This window comes from Schistocerca piceifrons, chromosome X, assembly GCF_021461385.2.
Source record: "Schistocerca piceifrons isolate TAMUIC-IGC-003096 chromosome X, iqSchPice1.1, whole genome shotgun sequence".
Lineage (NCBI taxonomy): Eukaryota > Metazoa > Arthropoda > Insecta > Orthoptera > Acrididae > Schistocerca > Schistocerca piceifrons.
The window spans coordinates 408,795,052-408,819,046 of record NC_060149.1 but is presented as its reverse complement, the minus strand read 5'-3'; the positions used below and the strand labels follow the sequence as shown (position 1 = coordinate 408,819,046).

Sequence of the window (23,995 nt, the reverse complement as noted above, 5' to 3'; positions counted from 1 at the left end):
GCCTGTCAGCAAGTTCATTCTCCAGCATCCGAAAGTGACCTGGGGTTCAGACGTGGCAAATTTGGTCAGCCTATCAGCGAGTTCATTCCCCAGGACCCAAAAGTGACCAGGGGTTCAGACAAAGACCACTGAATCCTGGATAGTCAGGACCAAGGGTAACATTGGGCAAGACCTTGTACACCGCTCAAAGAGTCTCTGCAGATGAGGAAGGACTCACTAGAGCACGAATGGATATGCCCAAGTGAACAAGAGATGGCAACCATCTCTGCAGAGAAAACACTGCAGCCATCCAGCAAGGAGCAGAGTTCTTTACATCCCACACAAAGGTAAGCAACACCAGTGTGACCAGCAAGCATCTTTACATCCCACACAAAGGTAAGCAACACCAGTGTGACCAGCAAACATTGAGACATCAGTATAGACTATAATAAACTCCTGTTTATCTGAAATGATCGGGACGGTGGCCAGTTCTGGTAACTGAAGTTTCAGAGAAACTTAAGTCCCCCTGTTTTTATGCGTGAGACACCCCAAATTACGTGAATACCACGAAATATGATCATAAAACATGTGTAGGGTACATAGAATGTTATTGATATGGTTGTCATGTTTCGACTGGAAAAACTGTGTTGACATGTTAAAAGGGTGCCAAAGCATGATTGAAAACTCAAAGTTTATAAATGCTGAATAACAAAGCTCGTTTATTTAGCATTCTTTCGGGGGGGGGGGGGGGGGGGGGGGGGGGGAAATCCACCTTATTTGGCAGCAGGAAAAAAAACAGGATTTTTAATTTTATTACCTATTTTTTGAATAAAATAAACTACTGTAAAAAATTATTAAACAAATCTAGAGATTACTCAAAGGAATGAATAGCTTGTCTAGAGGAAATTTAAAGTAAAAATCCAAAAATTTTTACCTTATGGACATTGAAGTTCTACGATGCTTCATTATAATTTATTTTTTGATTAAAAAAGTCTGTAATGGTTTTTTGTTTTTGCTTGAGAAACTTTTGTTGTGGCAATATATCTCCAATTTTGGAAACAAAGGATTTCAGGATAAGTCACCCCCTCCTGTTGGCTAATGTACTCCAGGGCAGTTTGGATCGCTTCGTAATCAACTGTGTGAGGAATCTTTTCCTCTCCTTCGTCATCAGAGACATATTCTTCAGACACTTTCTGATTAGTCTCAATTCAAACAATTTCTTCCTTAGTCAAATAAAAAAAGTCGTTTGCCATGCACTCTTCAACGTCTTGTAAGTTTGCGCCCTCACAACCCGGTAGTATATCCAGGAAATACAACAAAATTACATCATTTTCATCTGTTTCTGGCATGTCAGCTCGAGTTTCAGTATTGCCTCCTTCTTCCCACCACTGATAAGTTGCCTTATGAGAGTTTTTTCCAAGACCTAACGAGAGAAATTGGAGGAATTAGATTCCAAGCTTCAGCAATTTGATGAACGACACTTAAAACATCGATTTTTTTTAAGAGCTTGCACAAACTCTCCTTCAGCATCAATTGCACAAATTACGTATTTCAGCAGCGTATGTCTGCAATGTTTTTTCACTGCTTCAAGAACACCTTGGCCCATCGGTTGTCATAAAGACATGACATTTGGTGAGAGAAACAACTTTGATATCCCCACCTTGTAGATCATATGGGTGAGAAAGAGCATTGTTCACAAGAAGCAGCGCTTTTCGAGGAACTATTTTCTTCCATGTATTTTTCTACAGCTGCAACAAACACCGCCTGGAACCACTCTTTGAAGATGGCACCATTCATCCATGCCTTAGACTGATTCATGTACCACAATGGCAAAGATTTAACAGCTGGTTGCATCAAAATGCTCTTGGTTTTTTAGATTTGCCAATTAAAGGAAGGCACAGTTTATGATTGCCAGTGGCATTACTGCATGCGAGGACAGTAACTCTTTTCTTTGCTTTTTTTTAATATCTGGATGCCTTTTTTCTTGTTTAGAGGCAAGGGTTTTTGTTGGCAACATTTTGTAATTCAACCCAGTTTCATCACAGTTGTAAAGCTGATCGCCAATATAACCTCCTTTGTTGATGATTGTGTGCAGATTCTTCTTAAAATCAGCGATAGCGGCTTCATCCCTGGATAATGATTCACAGCTGATGGCAATTTCATGAATACCATGCCACTTCTTGAACCGATCCAGCCAGCCATCATTTCCAAGGAATTCTTGCTCGGACCTAAAGCTGGCACACCTTTGGCTCTTATTTGTACGTGCCACAAAAATAAGGCCTCTTCTAACTAAGGATGTCCACCTTTTCTCATTGCTTTTCGAGATTTCGCTGCGCTGCCTGGCGCTCTAATGGAACAATTTTTTTCAATTTCTGATCGATTTGTATTCCAATCAGTAATCTTACTCCTACCAACATTCAAATCCACAACAACTTTCACGGGTGGCTCACCAGCATCAATTCTCTGCAAAGTGCGAAGCTTTTGTTCCAACAAGATCACATTCTACACAACAGTGCATAGTACGTTCACAGTTAAATTGTTAAACGCTCAGCTTCGTCTGATGTACCGACAACAGACAAAGTGTTAGCCGCCACACTTTCATTGTCAGTTTCGACAGGGCTACTTCATGCTGCATAGAGTAATAATGTATGTACTGTACTTTCAAGGAGTTCCAATAGATGGCACTGGCATGAAACCATGCAATATGAACAAGAAACATGCTAAAACTTCAACTAACACTTGCACAAACTGACGACACACTGACTTTTGACAGACGCCAGTGCACTGATTAGCAGTAGACTGCCGAAAAACACCAGCAAATGCACCAGGCACAGATAAGTTGAATCTTGTCAAGTGTCAGTCTAACTAGCCAAAACGCAGCTGTGCGATACGTCAGACAGCGCCAATGAGAGCAGCAAAAATTGGAAAAATTTGTTCAGATAAAGAGGATTTTGGATAAACATGATTCAAAAAATGGGAGTTTACTGTACTTCTGAACCATGAAACATGGAGAAGAATTTGTGTGGAGGGCCTAAGGATGAATTGAGTCTTTTAGACTTTGTGATAGGTCAAGACAGAGTGCGGATGGAGGATGCACCATCGAGGTGTATGTGAGAAGACGTAGAAGGGAAAGCTGGAATTCATGGGGGGAAAAAATAAATAAATAAAATAAAAAAAATCCGTATGTGGTTGGCAGTCTTAACCCCAGACCTGGGTTGGCATTGCAGTATCTGGAACGAGGATAGAGTAGTTTGGGTACTCCTGGGAACAGCGGATGCTTTATACATAAGCGACAGACTGTTGTTGACACAGAACCTGCAACAGTGGAACTCCTGGGACTAGTCCAAAAGGCAGCAGTTGCCAATCCCACCCCACAGTGGTGAATTGGGTTCTGCATTTGTAATGTTGAAGGTGATGCCGAGCCATATGCGAGACTCCCGTAATATAGATGGGACCAGACGAATGCTGTGTACGAAGGCTATGCCGAAAGTTTTTACCAGCCCGTAAACCATAAGGCGGAGGACAATGGGGTTGTTTTCATTAGAAAGTGCGATGTTTTTCGACCTTGGGATGCGCACACGCAGCATCTGGTTAGTGGTGATCCCCCCACAGCACGGTAAGAAAGCACAGGCAGTGCTGAGACAGAGATGGTGCAGGATGGAGCTGTCACGCCGTGATTTTCGCGCCATGAATTTTTACGATTATAAAAAGGCCATTCTTCTTTGCTGCGTGTTTTTGGTGAAGCTTCCCCTTCTAGGGCCAAAGTTGGAAATTGGTTTCACGAGTTTTCGAGGGGTCGGCAGTCAATTGAAGATAAACCTCGTCCTGGTCGGCCAGCAACAGCTGTGACTCCTGAAAACATTTATGCTGTGAGGAAAATGATCAAAGAAGATCCGCATCTTACATTTTGCGACATTGAAGGGACCCTAAATATTGGATCAACAGCAGCACAGACCATCGTTCATAATCACTTAGGCCGTACTAACAGATGTTGCTTTCTAATGGGACATATTATAGCACATGTATTGTCTGCAGACATTTCCAGTTTTGCTTGTTGAATGTTAAGTGGAAGGTCATTTACATATATAGGCTGTTTCAAAGTCTTTGCAACAAATGTCTAGAGGTGATAAATTGAGTCATGGAGAACAACTTTTGTTACAGTCAAAATGCTTATCTACTTTTCCCCGTGATGGTAGTAGTTGTTAAAGACCAGTTATGCCCCTGACAAGTGGCACAGTTAAGGCATCTTGAAGCATTTGTATGGTGTGTTGCCTATCATCTAGTCATCTGCTCTGCTTGATAGGCTGTGCAAAGTTGAAGTTCCTGATTTGCTTTTAAAATATCTTTCGCCACTTAGTGACACAGATTCTTATAGTTGTTTTGTTGAAAGTCAACCTATCTGCTTTCTGTTTTAGGTAGTACGCTGCAGACCCAAACAGTGGACACTGCTAGTTTGATGAAATCTCGTTACCATAGGACAGGTGAATACTGATGGATCCCCAGCATCACTGGGAGGCATCTGAACATTTTGTCTCCAATAAATGTCATTCTCCGTGACACGTTCCATCACCCACAGACATTTGTCACAAAGACTTTGCAACACCCTGTATAAGGAACAGCAGTGGACCCAAAATTGAACCCTGTGGGGCTCCCTTTGTGATTTCTCCTCAGTAACTAAAATTTTCCCTTCTTCAAATATTGTTTCAGTTATTCAGCATGACTGTTTGCATTCTGTTTGTCAAGTTTTTGTAAGGAAGTAACATGATCTATGCAATAAAATGCCTTAAAATGATAACAAAAAATACCAACTTGCAACATTTTATTATTTAAGGCTTGTAATATTTGGTGAGTGGATGTGTAAATAGTAGTCTCAGCTGAGCAACCCTTCCAGAATCAAAAGTGTGATTCAGTAAGTAAATTGTTTCTCCTTAAATATGAGACTATTCGAGTACACTTTTTGAATGTTTTGGAGAAAGATATGTCAAGTAAACTGGATGACAATTATTTAAGTCTTTCTTATCACCATTCTTATAAAGAGGTTTAATAACAGTCACTAAAATTCTTCTGGATGTGTGATAGCATTTTCAATATGTAAAATTCTCCAATGTTTTGGCCACTGTTGCAAATGGTCTCCCTCAGATTTTTGTTATGACTGCTGTATGAGAAAAACTTCAAGTTCCTATCTACTATAGCAAAAAGATGATGTAATCTGATTAGGTACCGAGGAGGAGGAGGAGGAGGAGGAGGAGGAGGAGGAGGAGAGTCAGATATCCTTTATTGGTGTTCACTTTATTTCTTGCCATTGGTGGAATTAGGCAAATGAATTATGGGCAGCAATTGTAACACAATGTTGTTTAATTATTGCCTGGTGTCGGCTGAGGGGTGCCAGTACTCAGTGCACCTGTGGCTGCTGTGGTGGGTAAACAGACAGCATGCCTCAACTGGCACAAGACAGCAAGTAACTGCCACCCATTTCTCATTTGCCTGCTTCCTCCAATGGCAACAAATTAATCAAACACAAATAAAGGGTATCTATTTCCACCAACAAAAAGAAATAAAGCAATAAAATAAAGAACATCTAACACTACTTCTCCTCGTCATCCTCAATACCCTATCAGATTACAAGACAGCTTTTTTTCTATAGTATATAAGAACTTTAAGTTTTTTCTCATTCAGCAGTCAGCACAACACCCTGAGGAAGGCCATTTGCAACAGTGGCCAAAACGTTGGAAAATTTTACATATTGACAATTACTCAAGACGCATTTCATTGCTAGTGACAACGGCTGTAGTAGCTTATGTTTTTTGGCTTAACAACTGCTATGTGCAATAATTCTGTCTGCTAAAGATGCATTACATACCTCATTAAGAACATTACTTATTTCGTTAGAACAAATTTTCTGAATTCTATTATAAATTTCGTCAACACCAGACAAGCTTTCGTTTTTTAGAATTTTTTTTTAAATTCTATTAATTTAAGTGAAGGATGTTAGTAGTACTTCTAACCGCTTAAATTTTGTGGAATGACATTTTTAATATATTCTCTTGCTTCTTCAGTTGTACCATTTAATCCTAGTTTTGCTGCTACATTTAGAAAGTGATTGCTAAAAATACTTGGAACCTGCAAACTAGTCACAATACTGTCTGTTAATTTATTGTTATGGTATCTTATACACTGTCTCCTGTTTGACAATATCCTACATGACAATATCCCCCACACAGTTTTAACCTTTCCTTAAATTATTACAGTATTTTTTGTAGAATGCATGTAATGTTGAATGTTTTTCACATTGGCATCTCTTTCTATATAATATATACCTTATCCCATACCATCACTTTTAACTTACTCTTAAAACATATAGGCATGGATAACATCGTAAGTAGAGTTCATTAAGGGTCAGTACCAGATGATATGAAATCATAATGTATACAGACAATGTGACAATATGGGATGAGAATGAGTAGAAATTGGAAGATCAACTAAATACCTGACAGAGGGAAACTGAAGAAGCAGGTATGGAAATAAGCTTGACAAAAAGTGAGGTAATGAAAGTCAGCAGGTAAAACACATAAAATGAAGGATGCAAGTTAGAATGGGAAGATTATTGAAGAAGTAGATACTTTCAGATATCTAGGAAGTAAGCTGACCAGGAAAGGAAACAAAGGATGAAATTTCTGAGAGGCTAGAAAATTGTCCAAAATTTTATTGCTGTGTATCAGACAATTAGGAATTGGAAAATTGTCTGCCAAAGCAAAGATCATCACATAAAAATCATATTAGCTACCAGTTTTGACCTATGGATCAGAATGATGGACCTAGACAACCAGATCTACCCCTTAAAAACTATAGAGAGAATGGGCATGACTCGTTTGGCTACATTAAAAGAATGGGAAAAGAAAGTTTATTAAGAACAGCTCTGGAATGGACAGAATCTAGAAGAAGACCATCTGAAGGAGTATGAAAAAGATGAAGAGATCACATTAAGGATGACACGAATCTAGTGGACATGCAACAACAGAAAGTGGTAGAAAGGAGAAGGTTGGAAGTGGCTTTGTGGACATTCTGCATAAGCAGAACATTTCAGGAAGGAGGAGAGACTGAAAAGCCATATCATTATTCCCTTAGTTAATGGTCTTTCTCACAATGATGTTATTTAATATCAGGGTGCATGACACAATTAAAAAGAGCTGTAAAAATGCAAATGTAAATGAAAAAGGGAGTGAGGATTTCTAGAAGTACACCAGTGTGCAAAACTTAAGAATGAAAGTAACTTTCAAATGATGTGCCACGCCAAGTAACATAGCTCAGTGAAACTTTGATCAGACATTGAAAGAATTGCTACAGCATAGTACAGAAGGGAACAAAGAGAGATGCAATGAGACAAACAGAAATGACATTTATTTTCAAAGATGATAATCGTACTGAAGTCACTGTAATTTATGATGGTCCCCTGGACATTACAAAAGGAGGGCCATTGTTCTTAAAAGCGTGTGTTATCACCATGTCCAGTATTGCACACTCTCCAATGTGGTTCCATGCTGGGCACAACGTTGGTAAGGAGTTGTTCTGGTAAGGCATTACATTCCTCCATCACCGAGTTTGACAACTGCTGGGTACAGAATGAATTTTCACTCTGCAGCTGAGTGTGCACTGATATGAAACTTATTGGTAGATTATAACTGTGTGCCAGACAGACTTGAACTCTGTACCGTCACCCTTCGCAGGCAAGCGCTTTGCTGACTGAGCTACCCGAACTCTACTTATGACCCGTCGTCACAGCTAGACTTCCTCTTTTAATTCATATCAGCACATACCCCAATACCGAATGAAAACTGATTCTGGAAGCATATCCCAAGCTGTAGCTACACCACATCTCCACAATATTCTTTCTTCTAGGAGTGCTAGTCCTGCAAGTTTCACAGGAGCACTTTAGTGAAGTTTGGAAGGCAGGGAATGAGGTACTGGCAGAAGTAGAACTGTGAGGAAGGATCACGAGTCGTGCTTGGGTAGCTCAGTCAATAGAGTACTTGCCACAAAAGGCAAAGGTCCTGAGTTAGACACTCGGTCCAGCACACAGTTTTAATCTGCCAGCCAGGAAGTTTCAACTGTTAGATGGCTGTTAGCACATGTGGACATGCTGAAATACGTCTGCCAAATGCATCACACATGTGCTCGATGGGTTTCGGATGGAGGAAATGGGAAGGACAGTCCATTTGCTGAATATCATCTCATTCCACAAGCTTCTCCATCTGCACTGTTCAATGTAGTAGCACACTGTCATCCATAAAAAATGAAGTTGGGGTCCAATACACCTACAAGTAAATGCACATGGAAAAGAAGCAAAGTTTCACAATAATAATGACCAGTCAAGAGTACTGTGTTCAAAGACTTGGAGGTCATTACACCCCTGCAACATTATGCCTCCATATACCATAACAACTGGACCACCAAAATGATCTTGTATGACAACATTCCTGGGTACACGATATGTTCTCACCTCTCGCCTTATGAGGGTCTGTAATGCAGAATCCACTAATGTGTGAATGCTACACAGCTCACTGAATGTGGACTAGGCTGGCCATCCTGACATCACAGTCTATATGATCCACAACAATTAGTGACAGAGTGGGATCAATATGCAGAAGCTCAATTCTAGTGACTGCATGGGTGCTGCCCGATCGACACCACAGATACTGGTTATCAGAGATTAATGGGTGAGTGCTGCCAGCATGTGCAACCTGTCTGGCCATTTTATACATTTTATTTTTAGTACACAGCAATTACAAGATGTCAGTGGTCGAGAAAGTTACCACACAAGAAGTTATACAACATCTCAAACAATCTTTCAGAGCAGCGTGTCAATTACCAAGGTACGAGTGAGGAACTAAATAATTTTAGATGGCCAGAAGGGGAGAAACACTTTCACCATACAGTCTCTCTTAGCCAACACTGGATTTTACACTATCTGATTTGTTAACACCATCTGAGCAGGAAACCTGGGAAGAAGTAGTTTTTCTGGACAATTTGAGACTGCAGTGACCTTGGGTAAGAGATCAGAGGGCTGATGCTGAATACAGTACGTCTAAAGCTGACAAGTGATGCATATGTGCTCATAATGTGTCATGACAAGTTACAGTGAGTGAAAACTCAAGCAGATTTTGCAGTGGGATTGTGTGAGCATTACTGTACGAGAGGCACCACTAGTCACCGCCAAGAGCTACTTAGTAACATCTCTATGAAGCACGGGGAAAGACATGAAAAGACCACATTCACATCATCAATAAGAAAATGTATGCCTCAGAAGCGTGTGTAAAAATGGATTACGTTATGATTCAAGAGGCTGAGCAGTGCACACTAGATATGTAATACAACTGACTAGATGAGATAGTTCTCAAAGCGAAAGTAGCCAGGGAAATATCGCCGTCAACTGGACTATGCCCAACAGCACTCTGGGGTTCATACCAACCTGCACATCAACAAAAGTTTAGTTATTTTTTCAGTTTTATTTTATTTTTTTAATGGCAGCATTACCATCACTCTGACCCAAGCTAAGTACCTGTTCTTTAATTTTATTGAAGCCCTACAAATGATCCCCTGTGCTATATCCACTTCTCAAAACTGGTAGGTCCTTCGTCTAAAGTCTCATTTTTGTTCACATACAATTTCCTCAGACATTTACTTTATTTGTATCTCAAACAGCTGTAAATATTTCTTTTGGCACTACTTCTGGAATGTCATTACCCCAATACTGACTTTGTACATTTACAACTAATTTTTTAAGTAAACAAGTATTTAAATAAATCTGGAAATGTTTGCACAACTTTCTGTTTGTTTTGCTTTAAGGCGCAAAAACAACTAAGGTCATATGCGCCAATGTCACGACAGTAGAACACAAAAACAAAGAAGAGTTAAAAATGACTACACATTAATCCCAATTGAGGGAAGAGAACTCAGCTAAACACAGAAAAAAGGCGAAAGACTTATAAAATAAGCCATAGAGAAATGGAGGTCTTGAACTAAAGGTTAAATTTCCTTTGCCATATAAAAAATAAAATGCGGCTGACAGCTCACATGTTGTTGGCTAAAACTGCCGATAACTCAGACAGCAAACACAAATGAGAATGTAACTGCTTAAAAAAAGGGCATTCTGTCAGGACATGGTGAACCATCAAAGGTTGAGGGTAATGAGCACAAAGTGGTGTCTAAAGAGACAGTGCCTGTGACGCAACCTACTTAAAATGATCTCACGGCGAGAGGTGGTCGTCCTAGCTGCTGGGAGAGGCTTAATTACCCGGAGCTTGTTCCCATGGAGTGAGGACCAGTGGTGATGACAAAGTGATACCACCTGCTGACAGACACCAACACAGGTCATCAGAGGGAATATAACAACTAGGGGGTTCTGGAACGAGGACTGCAGCCTCGACAGCAGTGTCAGCGGCCTCGTTTCCTGTCAGACCGACATGACCCCACATAAACATCACAGTGGCTCCATCAAGAGCGGCAAGTGACAACTTTCCTGGACCCGTTGCAATAAGGAATGAATGGTGTACAGCACACAGAGGCTTTGAAGGGCACAGAGAGTCGGAGCAGATGACGCAATTGAAAAGCCTGTGTCGCCAGATGTACTGCAAGGCCTGATACAGGGCATAGAGATCTGCTGTAAATACTGAGCAGTGTTCCAGAAGCTGATACCAAAAAACCATCAGTGTACACGAAGGTGCTATCGCGACGTTCCGTGCGGAGGTCATGAAACTGAAGGCAATACAGCGAGGCAGAAGTAGTGTCCTTTGGAAGCGAATGAAGGTCAAGGTGAACATGAGCCACCACATGAAGCCAAGGTGAAGGCTTTACACCTATTGGGAAAGTGGCAGGTAGCGTTAAGTTAAGCTGCCAGAGCAAGAGCCAAATGTGAACTCCAAGAGGTAACAGAAGAGGAATGTGCCCCATACTGACAATCAAATGAGTAATCGATGGAGGTGGCATAGGATGGGTGGCCACGCGTGGCAGATGAACGGCACACAAATCTGATGAGGAGAAAGTCATGGCTGTAGGACAGAAGTAGTTCGGCAGCTTCTACGTAGACACTCAACTCGGCTAGTGTAAAAGGCGCCAGTGGCCAAATGGATGCCACGATGGTGGATAGTATTGAGATGGCATAAGAGGGACGGACATGCAGATGCGTAAACGAAACACCCACAATGTAGTTTTGAAAGGACAAGTGACCGGTACAGACGGAAGATGGTAGTTCGATCTGCTCCCCAGGAAGTACCACTGAGGACACGTACGGCATTGAAGGACTGCATACGGTGGGCTACCAGGTAAGACACGTGATAGGACTGAGAAAGTTTCCTATCAAGCATGAGCCACAGGAATTTAGTAGTTTCAACAAACGGAAGAACAACAGGCCCAAGATGGGGGGTGGGGGGTGGGGGGACAACTGCTCAGACACAAATTCATACAAATTGTTTTGTCAGAGGAAAAATGAAAGCCACTGTCGATGCTCCACGAGTAAAGATGACCGAGACATCACTGAAGAGGCCGCTCAATGAGACAAGTCCGTAGAGAACTGCAATTCATGGCAAAATTGTCAACAAAAAGGGAGCAGGAGATGCCCCACAGGAGACAGGCCATAATAGGGTTGACAACAATAGCACAGAGGTCGCCACTCAGGACAGAATCCTGAGGCACACAGTTTTCCTGGATAAAGGTGTCCAATGAAGCAGAACCCACACATACCTTGAAAACTTCGTCTTTTAAAAATTCCTAAAGGAAACAAGGCATAAAACCTCGGAAGCCCAACATGTAGAGAGTACACAGAATACCAGTCCTCCAGGAGGTGTCTTAGGCTTTCTCTAAATCGAAAAACACAACCAGTGTGTGTTTTCCGCAGAAAACCATTTACGACATTGATGGGAAAAGTGACAAGATGGTCAGCTGCATAACAGTGAGCTCGATATCTACATTGTACAGTGGATAGTAAATTCCAAGACGTGAGCAACCACATAAGCCAGGCATGAATCATACATTCCATCACCTTGCAAACACAGTTGGTGAGAGAAATAGGTCAGTAGCTAGAAGGAAGGTGTTTATCCTTACCGGACTTAGGTACGGATATGACTGTGGCTTCACATCAGCGTCTGACAGATGTGCCCTCTCCCTAGATGCGATCGTATGTATGTCGGAGAAAGAGCTTGCCCGCAAGAGAAAGGTTCTGAATGTGAACATCACCTGGTCCTGGGGCAGAGAATCGGGATGAAGTGAGAGCATGATCTAGCTCACTCATAATATAGACAGCATTATAGCACTCACAGTTCTGAGAAGAGAAGAGTATCGCTCAAGCCTCTTCCACTTGTTTCCGATGGAGGACAGCAGGGTGATCGTAGGTGGAGCTCAAAATCTCTGCAAAATAGTGGCCCTATGTGTTTGAGATAGCAAGAGGATCAACTATGACATCACCTGCTACAGTCAGACCAGAAATTGGGGAATGGACCTTGGTCCCAGAGAGCTACCAAAGGTTGGCCCACACCACAGAAGAGTGTGTGGAACTGTTAAAAGAACTAATAAATGAAATCCAGCTAGCTTTTCTGCTATCACAAAGAAGACGATGACACTATGCACACAACTATTTATAATGAATGTTTGCCATCATAGCATGACTTAAAAAAACGTGGAGAGCACGGCTCTGCATGCGAATTGCATCACGGCATGTCTCAGTCCAAGAAGAGACAGGGACACAGCACAATAGAGAGGAAGTGCGAGGAATGGAATGTTCTGGGGCGGTAACGATAACGTTCATAAAGTATTCCATCTGGTCATCACAAATGGGTAAATGTTGTTCGTCAAATGTCACCAGGGAGGAGTCAAGCCTCCAGTCAGCCTTAGAAAGTTGACATTTCGGTGTGCATGGAGGCGGGGTAGGTGTCAGCAAATGGGTAGCACATGGGAAATGGCTGCTCAAGTACGTGTCACAGAGAATGGACCACTCGAGAGTCACAGAGAATGGACCACTCGAGATGATGGGCAAGCTGGGCACTGCAGAAGGATAGGTCCAAATAGGAATATGTGTGCATGGAGTCTGAAAGGAATGTGGGTGCCCCACTGTTAAGGCAGATGAGGTTAAGACAGTGAGAAGATCATCCAAGAGTGCACCTCTTTGACAGGATCTGGGAGGACTCCAAAGGGCATGGTGCGCATTAAAGTCACCGAGCACTAGAAAGAGGTGGGACAGCTGCCCAATAAGCTGGAGAGGGGCTGCCCAGGTGATATCAAATGACGGAGGGATGTAAACAGTACAAAGCCAAAAGGGAAAGTGAAGAAGAAAATGCAGACTGCAACAGTTTGGAGCCAGGTTTTCAGGGAGATGGGTTGATTATCATCATCTGGGGGGCAAAGTGAACCAGGAAAAAAATGCACAAACTCTGAGCATTTGTGAGGATGCAATTTAGTTTCCTGGAGGCAAAATACAAGGGGACACTGAAATTCTAAGAGCAGCCGTAAGTCCTCTTTGTTTGATCAAAGGCCGCAAACATTCCATTGGAGTAGAATCATGACAAGGGAAAAACGAAGAGGTGTCACCTCGGCAGCTGCTGAGTGCCAGCCTTCCAAGACTCTCTGCTAAGGGCACAGAGGCTGAAGGATCCTGCTCCGTGAGGTCTACAGATATGTCAAAATCATCCTCTTGTTTGTCTGCAGAGTCCAGAGCAGAAAAAACGGTTGACGGTGTGCACCGACGTCACACAGGTCAGCTGGGCGGGGTATCACTTGACACCGTCAAAGAGGATCTCCAAGTCAGCAAAGAAGACCGTTTCTCCTTGTTTGAGTTCCTGGAGCCTTTCTGGTTGGCAGAGGAAAACTCTCATGTTTGTTGGCTGGAGGGACATTGGAAGTCTTCGAGACAGTATTCCTTCCCGGCCTGCCAGTTGTGTAGCAAATAACTTCACCCCGTGAGGCGAAAGTTTGGTGGCTTGTTGCACAGATGAAGAGGAGACAGAGACACTACCATGACCCTGTGCAATTTCACACTGCAGTGCTAAACTTGAGGTCACATGTCAGCATGGCCATGTCCTTCATGGAGCAAGATGTCGCAAGAATAGTACTGTATGTGCTGGATGATAAAACACAGGGTTTCCAACTAGTGAACAACTTGCAAGTGACCAGGTAAGGCACTTTTTTCCATCTGCATCTCCTGGACAGTCTGTTCATCGAGATACATGGGACAATCTCAGAAGGAGGAGGAGGCGGCGGCGGTGGCGGCACAGTCGCCATTGCAGTTGATAAAGTGGGAAGGAGGAGGCAGACAATCACCCTCATCAGTATCCGTAACACAGGTTACACATTTGGCCGTATGTCTTCAGGACTCTCAAGTGTGGTTGTAACAGTGACACTGGTAGGAGCGTATCTGGTTTGGAATGTATGGTCATACTGTGATATCTTCATAGCCTGCTTTGATATTTTATGGAAACACCACTCTATCAAAAGTAAGAAAAAGAGCGCCTGTGGGCACTAAGGATGCATCTACTTTTTTCATCACCTGATCGACTGCAATGACACCCTGATCAGAGAGGTGTGTTTGGATTTCTGGCTTGGTCAGACCATCAAGCAGCCTAGTGTAAATAACACCACGGGAATAATTCAGCATTTGACGGGCCTCAACACCAACAGGATGGTGGTGGAGGAGTGAAGCGGCAAGCAGTTGTGCTTGAGAATCAGACCTAGTCTCCAAAAATAAAGTGCCATTTCATAAATGAGAGTGGGATTTCACAGGATCAGTAATTGCATCAGCACCTTTCTGAATAATAAACAGCTTTACTGTAGCTATGGACTGATGGTCTTCTGTACATGAAACCACGAGGAACCGTGGTGCAACTGGGTGGGTCTTTGAATTGTTTGCCTCTTTCTGTTTATGTTTAGTAGACGGAGACTGTGAAGAAGATTAATGGCTCATTGTGAGAAAATCTCCCACGATTGTCAGCATCTCCGATGGTGTGCTCCCTCTAACTGCCCCCCACCCCCCCCCCCCTCCCCCACAGAAAGGGGCGCACCCAACTTAGGTGATTGTTCACACTTTCCAAACGCCTGACAGAAGGACCAAATGGCAATTTACGAAGAGAGCAGCTCAGGCAATCACCCCTTCCTGGACATGACCTTTACCAGGGGGTACATGCAAACCCTACCTGTCAAACCCGGGCCGGGAATTATGAATCACCTAGTCACTTGTTCACCTGTTACGTGTCTGATACATGGGCTGTTCTTCAGGGGCGCATAGGGAGAAAGAAGAAAAAGAGGAACCTCAAACGCCAAAGCAGAGGAAGGATAGAAGAAGGGCAACAAAAAATAGACAGAAGGAACGAAAGACAGTGGAGAGGCTGTTCTGATATCTGTAGACTGACTCTGCAAAACATTTCCAACAACATACCAGACATGTTCCCCAAGGGATGGAAAAGGGATAGCAAGAGGATAGACATGCAGCATGGAAGGGAAAAGATGCTGCAAAGGCTGGGGCCCCATGGGAGCCAAGCACGAACCTGTCAAAGAGCGGCAAGCAGGAGGGGGGGTTCTCTCTGTTGTTGTTAAGCCATTTGTCAACTGATTAAGTGTGATATATGCCAAGTTTGTTTTTCCTTTTTGCGCTCTTTCAATCATTATCCTTTTTTTAAAAAATCACAAACTTTTTCCCCAAATATATGTTCCTGGCTGACCACTAATAAAACAAAATAAATAAAACAGAGGGAGGAACCAACAACTTGGCAAGGAGTCCTGATTCGTCACAAAATTTTAAACTTGTGCTGCACTCTTCCAACTATCAGTAAAGCAGAAGGCATGCTCTCGGTTGAACTGTTTAATGTCCTCTAATCAGAATACAAACAACCTTCAATTAAAATATGGCACATTTTTATAATTATGTCATTTTCACTCCATTCTAGAGGCTTATTATGGGGAAGGAGTGAGTAATGGATTAAAGGATAGTGACCCATACAAAGGTGAGCTACAATGATTTGTTCAACTTGCTGTGGGTAGGCTCTTCCATTCCCACAGTTAAAATACCTCTCTGGGAATGTCGGTCTTACACAATTTTGATTCTTTGATCTTTCCTAAGTGTACAATGTAGGGAGGAAGGGAAATACAGAAAGTAAAGTGAAAATTATTTTGACAAACTGAAACAAAACACAAAAAGCATACATACAGAAAAATAACGTGATAATTACACTTAAATTAAAATCACTTCAAAATTTTTAACAATATCTCAGTGTCAACACAAGAACACGAATCAGCAACTGGAATCGCACAGCTAAATTTCAGGTTGGCACAAGTGGCTGTGAGTACAAATTTTAATACTGTGGATTTTTTTCTTCTTAGCTTCAGATTATGTGTGTCATAAAAATGTAGCCATCAACAAGTCATAAATGTTAACAGTTCTCAAGCCACTGATATTACACGCACCAAAAGTTCAGGGCACATTTATTTTTGTGTTATGGAAACCAGTTACAGTAATACACAGACCATGTTCACATCCGCAATGTCTCCACTGGTGATATTTGGAGCCATTGTAAGTGCAAGAGGCACCTGTTGTAAGCAGCTGACAATAGATTCCCGCTGCACTTATCAACACCACACGATTTGACGTGCTGTATGCTTAGGCCCTTAAAAAACCATTAAAAACTTGGTTTTAGATAAATCACTGTTTAAACAAAGTTCGAAACACTTTGTTAGGCAAGTCTATCTACTCTACAAATGAATATCTTAGCAGGACTGTTAGACCAGCTTACGTTTTGACGGCACTTTGTCACAACAGTCAAGATTAGTTATTTTGGGTATGATAAATTTATTACAAATGCATAAGTATGTTTCATTCTGACAGGGTATTAATTCTGTAAATATTAGCAGTTCCAGTTTACTGCAATGTATTCACATATTGTGACAATCTCCTGACAAATGATCAGGGAAGTGAGCATTATATTCAGATGTTCTATGTTTTTTATGTTATACTTTCTGACACATTCCATGCCCAAGAGAATCATCTCATCTCTTTTTTGGGTTTGTCGAACAAAAACTGAACCTAATCACAGATAAGTTAAGGGCACACTGAGGACGGTCCATCTGACATGTACCCTATTCTTCCACTGGGGATGGTTGGAGACTGGGACACCACCAGTCTGCATTGACCAACGACATCACCACCATGGCAAAACCCCCTATTTCAAGCACATCCAACATGGTGACCAAAAGATCTATCAAACACCCGCAAAAAATACAAATGCAAAGCGAAATAACACACAAACTAAACCCAATAAAATTAGCGGGACAACCACACGAAAAAAAGGGGTTTTTGGATGGGGACACACTAAAAATTCAGTAATAAAAGCAACAACACCATACAAGATGCAACACTGGTGGGTGGGGGGGATGACAACGACACTTAACTGGCAAAAAATAAAACAACAGAAGCATAAAAAACACACTATAAGAAGAGCACGGTATTTCACTCTCCAGTTAACCTTTATAGCTCAACCGTAGATCAGGATAGCAACTAACACCCCCCCCCCCCCAAACAACTACAAACACTGGCAACCCACACTCCGGTTCACTTATATAGCTCAATCCTAGAGCAAAAGTGCACTTACAGTGTTTGGTTCTTTTCTGTTGCATGTTGCAGTAAGTAAGTGCATGCGTGGTGAATGATGGGAAGTGAACATGATGAATGAGTAATTAGGTAGGACAAGACAGCGGAACCCATGAGAAAATAGTTTTCATAAACATCATAAGTGGATCAATGATTTTTAATCAAACCATGGGAAAAGGTGGGTGAATAAATGTCTTTTAATGAAATTATGGGAGAAGGTAAGTGGATCAATGTTTATTAATAACAGCTGCACATTTTAATATATTAATAAACATTGGTCCACCTACCTTCTCCCACGACTTAATTAAAAACATTGCTCCAATTAGTGGTTATGCAGTCACCTAAGAGTAAAGTTTAAATTTCTCGATATATTTTGTTTTATATGACAACATTCTGCACAATATATCCCATCGTGCCACCACATAATTTCGTACACTCCACATCATGGTGACTGTAGCACACTAAATGACATAACAACACACGTCACAAACACATAACCACCACATAATTAAACTGGTAGAGTATGTTAACTTTTCACATATTGCACCCTCGACAACATTTCACTTCCATACCAAAACAAACACACCGTGGCACAGTGACATCACACAATACATCGCGGCACAGCGCAACTACATCACAGGTCAAAGCAGACAGGTGGTATCCCGCAACCAAGTACACCACTTTAATTGCAACATAGGATGCAGGTGCCTTATATTGCCATTTTTCAATAGACCAAGCGATTTAAAAAATTAAAAAATTGGAGGGGACTGGGACAATTCAACATAAAAACAGCTCATATTATGGAAACACTGACCAGGATAACCTAGTGCCTCATACTCATACCACCACCATAATGAGAAAAGCAGAAAAGTTTGATGAGGTTTAAAGCATTCCTAGAAGGAACTGTTGGCTGGTCTAACATGGGATCATTCAATATTAAATTTGGTTATTAAGTGCATGTAAGAGGGCTCGTCCTGGTCTACAGGTGAATCAGCGATTCCACTGTTAAGGCAATTTGCTTCAGTTACACCCTGCCAGTGAAGATGCAGCTCAACAAAAAGCACTGAGCATTTTAACAGAATATAATCATGGTGTGAATGAAAATTATTGCTAACTGAAACTATTGACAGCAGATGTCAGCTTTGACCTATAACATAATGATGTCCTGTGACATCATATGGGCATAAACAGAAGTAACTTAACTTTGACAATATTAGTTTTTCTTTTTTTTAGCTGATTACAGACACACTTGTGGCATAGCCTGAGGTCTTTGTTAGGTTGAAAAGTGACTGGTTGGTTAAACGGTACTGAAAGCTTCAATTCTTCTAAGAATTACACTGTTCAGAGATTGGTTGAAATCTTGTTCACTGGCTTTTAGAGATAAAGAGCTTCCTACACAACTGCAGAGGTACAATTATGTCATATTAAGCAATTCTCAAAAAGGGAGAAAGGGCATAACTCTCAAATTTCGTGTTCAAGAATAATGGGACAGATTTTGTGGGGAATTGGTGTTAACATGGTACTCAGTGAAACGTGAATTTACAGCACTGACTTCAACAGTTCCTAACTCTAGGAGTTTTAAAATACAAATTTTATTATACCTGTCAAACAAAAAGAGTATAATAAATTCTTGTGTTGTGGAGGGGTGTATGAGTGTCAGCTACGTAATTTTCAAGGTAGACAAAGTCACTAGATAACTGAACTTCCTTGTTGTCTGTATCCAAACTACAACCACAATTTATATTCCCATTAAACATTCATTTATCTGTATGCATGAAAAAATGACAAGTTAAACTGTAAGTCCTCCTATAACTGGGGGGGGGGGGGGGGGGGGGGCAGTCAGCTCAAAATAGGACAGCAACAGTAGACTACCACCAACAGGAATGGGCATAGTAAAACATTGTCGTGTTCAAACGAGCATTCAGTTTAAGGACAGCTTCACCTTTACTGAACACCGATTTATACATGAATGAATCTTACGCAAAAATCATCACACTCTGATCATAGGGGCCCAATTTCATTGTAAAAACTACCTCCTTAAAGATTATAACAGGAATCAAATCTATCATAACAACAGTTAATAAATGTTCCTTGCAGACAAACTATGGGTTGGGACTGGATTCAGACCCAGATTCTTGTCTTCCATAGGCAGTTCCCTAAATCAGTTGGGAATTGTGTTGCACATAAAAGGAAAGGGTCTGGATTTGGGGCCAGGAGGAGGAGGAGATTAGCGTTTAACGTCCCGTCGACAACGAGGTCATTAGAGACGGAGCGCAAGCTCGGATGAGGGAAGGATGGGGAAGGAAATCGGCCGTGCCCTTTCAAAGGAACCATCCCGGCATTTGCCTGAAGCGATTTAGGGAAATCATGGAAAACCTAAATCAGGATGGCCGGAGACGGGATTGAACCGTCGTCCTCCCGAATGCGAGTCCAGTGTGCTAACCACTGCGCCTTGGGGCCAGGCTTGGCCCACAATTTCAATATTCCGTGAAGTTTCACAGCAGTATACATTCAGTTGGAGGGCTATAGTGTGATGCTGGTCCCTGCTGAATTCTTTCATGGTGTGGCACTGATCTGTAGCACAGCCTTAGGTCTAGATTAAGTTGGCTGAGTGCTGGCACAGTTACTGAATGTTAATGCAAAATAAAGTTTGTGATAACACACTTTATCTGCAGCATAGCTCCATATCTACATTCACATCAATTTATCACATACACAAACACACATCCTACAACAGTAAACTCAGAGCCACCAGTAGCACAGAGATTAACCTCAATACCTTCCTATGGATAGTGATCACTTTCTTTCAAAGTAGTTCCTACTACATAATAGATTATGGTGAGAATGACAATGTTTAAAAAGCAATGGTTGTCACTATTTAAATTTCCTCTGAACAAGAAGTTTACAAGCACAAGTGTAGTAAAAATTTTAAGCTACATTACATACTTTCAATGCCATTAATGAGCTAGTTCTTCAGACACTACTGAAACATTATTTTAACATCCTGCACTGTACTAGCCATAACTAAGCAACTTTCATGAAGACATGGAAAACTCATGACAATTAAGTGGATCTACTCTATTTTACTACTATTCCATAAATTTTCTACTCAAATTCTTTATGTCGGCCCTACTATGCTTCATAATCAGTAGTGACTGTGTGAATCAGAGTATTCTCCTAGATAAAATTAAGTTTTGGGAAATTGATGGTTCAGCCAACTAATGGATGTCATATCCAACCAAAAGAATGAAGATAGTTGTAGTTCATAATTCAAACCATATAGTTCAGGGACATAATTGTGACCGGGGAGAAATTGTGTAAAGGGCTGAGTCTTAGCTCCACTATTCTTCCTCACATATGTAAACGACTTTCCATTTAATATAAAACATGCAGAATTAGATCTTTTCACAGATGACACTAGTACTGTAATCAGTTCATGCATATATAGAGAAACAGAAGAAATGGTAAACAATGTTCTTAAAAATATCATTGACATATTCTGTAAATGGTCTCCCCCTCAATTTTAAAAAGAGAACAGTAGAATTTTTGTATATCATATCATATTTATACTTTATAACTGCGCAAATATGCACTTTCACTGCTACAGCACAAAGATCTATCCAAGAAACATCCTTTTTTTTTTTTGCAGTCTGATGTGCTACAGTGCCTGAAAGTCCGATATCAATCACAAAAATTTAACCACGATAATATATAAAGTTCTGCTCATCTATGTATACTACACAATGATAAATGTAACACTTTGTGAGGTAATGATTAATTGAGTGGAAACTTCAAAATTATTAGGTGTCCATATTTATGGGAATTTACATCGGAAGAAAGAAATATTGGAACTCTTAAAATGACTTAGTTCTGCCACATTTGTACTCAAAATCATAGCTAATCTTGGGGAGATAAATCAGTAATCCAACATTTTTAACCAATAATGACAGGTGGAATAATGTTCTGGAAAAACTCATCCGTAAGAAAGGAAGTCTTTAATGCCCAAAAAGGTGCTGTAATAATAATACATGGTTTTCACGCACATCTTCTTGAAATGACCTCTTTAAGGAGTTTGGTGTTCTGACTATTGCTTCACTATATATTTACTTCCTCCTGGAGTTTGTAGTAGGCTAAATAATTCACTACAGTTCAAAAGTAACAATGTTGTATATAATTACAATACCAGAAGAAAAAATAACATCATTACTCCCAATTAAGGATGTCTTTAGCACAAAAAGGTGTGCACAATATTGTAACTATAATGTCTGATAACTCACCGAGTGATATAACACGTCATACAGAGTGCGGAGTAAAATTTGGAAGCAAAGTGAGAAAGTTTCTGCTTGATAAATTCTATTCTGTAGTAGAATGTCAATCATTGTGATGTTTAAAAGGTGGTGGACAGGAATAACTAACTAACTTCTCTATATTAAAAATAAACATTTTAATGTTCATCATGCAGCCATATTTACAAATTAATTATTGAACTTGCGATTTGAATGTAAAATGATTCGTTCAACTCCATTAGGGTTTATCGTGTGAAACGATCCGTGGAACACGAAACCAACTATGGTCCATTAAAATATTAATGTTACATGAAACAATTGCGGGGGTAGTAGTACCATGTGGCGAGGTTTAGATAACTTTAATTCCAGACTGTTTCACTCCATTATGCACTAATGAGAAGTGATATCTGGATGCTCTGCTTATTTTATATGTAAAGGTCGCCACAACCAATATGACTTGTTGCTTTCAGTTGCTAACTACAAATTTAATTATTACCTATTGTAACGCTTTAGTATACATTTTTTTGTTTCATGAAGAGAAACTGGGAAATTTCTAATTAGTAACTCCTCAAAGCTCTTCCCCATTATTCACCGTAAACATTCATGAGGGCATATAATTCTCTATATAAACGAGGCACGCACGTAATGACTTTTCAGATAAGTTTGTATCTGTCTTCCAGCAGCTATTTACACTGGTGTTCCAAATGTAAAGAAAAAACGCCCACATTCTGATCCACGCTAAAGATCTGAAATTTTATATTCCCACTCGCTACACGATTGTAAGGGAAAGGCTGTAAATTTATGTAAAACATATAAAAATAAAAAAAGAGCAGCTAGGTCAACTGACTGCGGGAACAATTATAATTCTTCACAGTTAAGTAATAATTAAAGCGTAAAGAAAAAAAATAACGTTCAGATACAACTTTGATTGCACAATTACTTCTGGAACTTGGTATATACTTCATCTTGGAATTTCGATGACCTGTGAGGTGTTATAGGTCCCCTGATACCAGTTTGCTTACGCATCTGCTACTTTCACTTACAAAACGTAAAGCGGCAATCAAAATCCAACTAACAAGGTGTGTGCGCATATACAGTCATATATTTCCTGTTAAAATACTCAGTTCACTTTGTCTGACCGCAATGAATGCAGCAGCCGGCATTCCTTTCTCGCATTGCAGTAGTATATTCACATCTTCAATAGCAGCAACAGCGGCATTCACTTACCATATTTAGGAGCTGTAACAAAACAATACACAAGGACGAATAACCAACAACGATTACACACGAACTTCACTGCACGCAGAACAAACTGACAGTCCACACATCTATAAAATACACAATGCGCACACAGGTAAAACTCTTTGGATGACTAAAGATATCTCATATGATTTTCCCAAAGCCATTAGCATTTCTGTACACGCGCCGTGGGATGTTAGTGAATATGTTTTATTAGACATCTGGCATTTATAGCTAAATAATTCGATTCAGTCATAGCAGCATTCTTTTCATCGGTATTATGACTGGTTTGATGCGACCCGACACGAATATCTCACATGTACTAACTTCCCAGAGTAGCACTTGCTTCCTACGTCCTCATGGAGGTGTAAAAATTATTATACCTCCATCTACGTCCTCACTCATTTATTAGTATATTCCAATATCTGTTTTCCTCAAACGTTTTTACCACCTGCCGTTCCCTCTACTACCCTGGACGTTAATCCGTGTTGTCTGAACACATGTCCTGTCATCTGGTCCCTTCTTCGTATCAGTGTTCTCCAAACGTTCCTTTCTTCAGTGATTCTGTGGAGAACTTCCTCATCTTATCAGTCCACTTAATTTTCAACATTCTTCTATAGTACCACATTTAAAGGCCTCTATTCTCTTTTGTTCCGGTTTTTCCACTATCCATCATTAACTACGATGTAGTGCTCTATTCCAAACGTACATCCTCCAAAATTTCTTCCTCAAATTAAAGCCGACGTTTGCTACCAGTATACTTTTCTTGGCCAGAAGTACTCTCTTTGCCTATCCTAGTCTGCTTTCTACGTCCTCCTTGCTTCGTCCATCATTGATTATTTTGCTTTTTCTTCATTATTTGTAACTTTTC

At 40.8% G+C, this 23,995-nt stretch overlaps 1 protein-coding gene across 1 annotated transcript in view; it reads right to left on the bottom strand.

Moving 5' to 3' along the window:
- The window catches only part of LOC124723080 (polyadenylate-binding protein-interacting protein 1), a 133,137-nt gene extending 109,893 nt beyond the window's left edge, over positions 1 to 23,244 (bottom strand). Inside the window, exon 1 of the mRNA XM_047248257.1 lies at positions 23,113 to 23,244. Coding sequence (XP_047104213.1) covers positions 23,113 to 23,115 — 3 coding nt within the window. The 5' untranslated portion in view covers positions 23,116 to 23,244. The remainder of the gene's footprint in view (positions 1 to 23,112) is intronic.
- Positions 23,245 to 23,995: the final 751 nt, after the last annotated feature.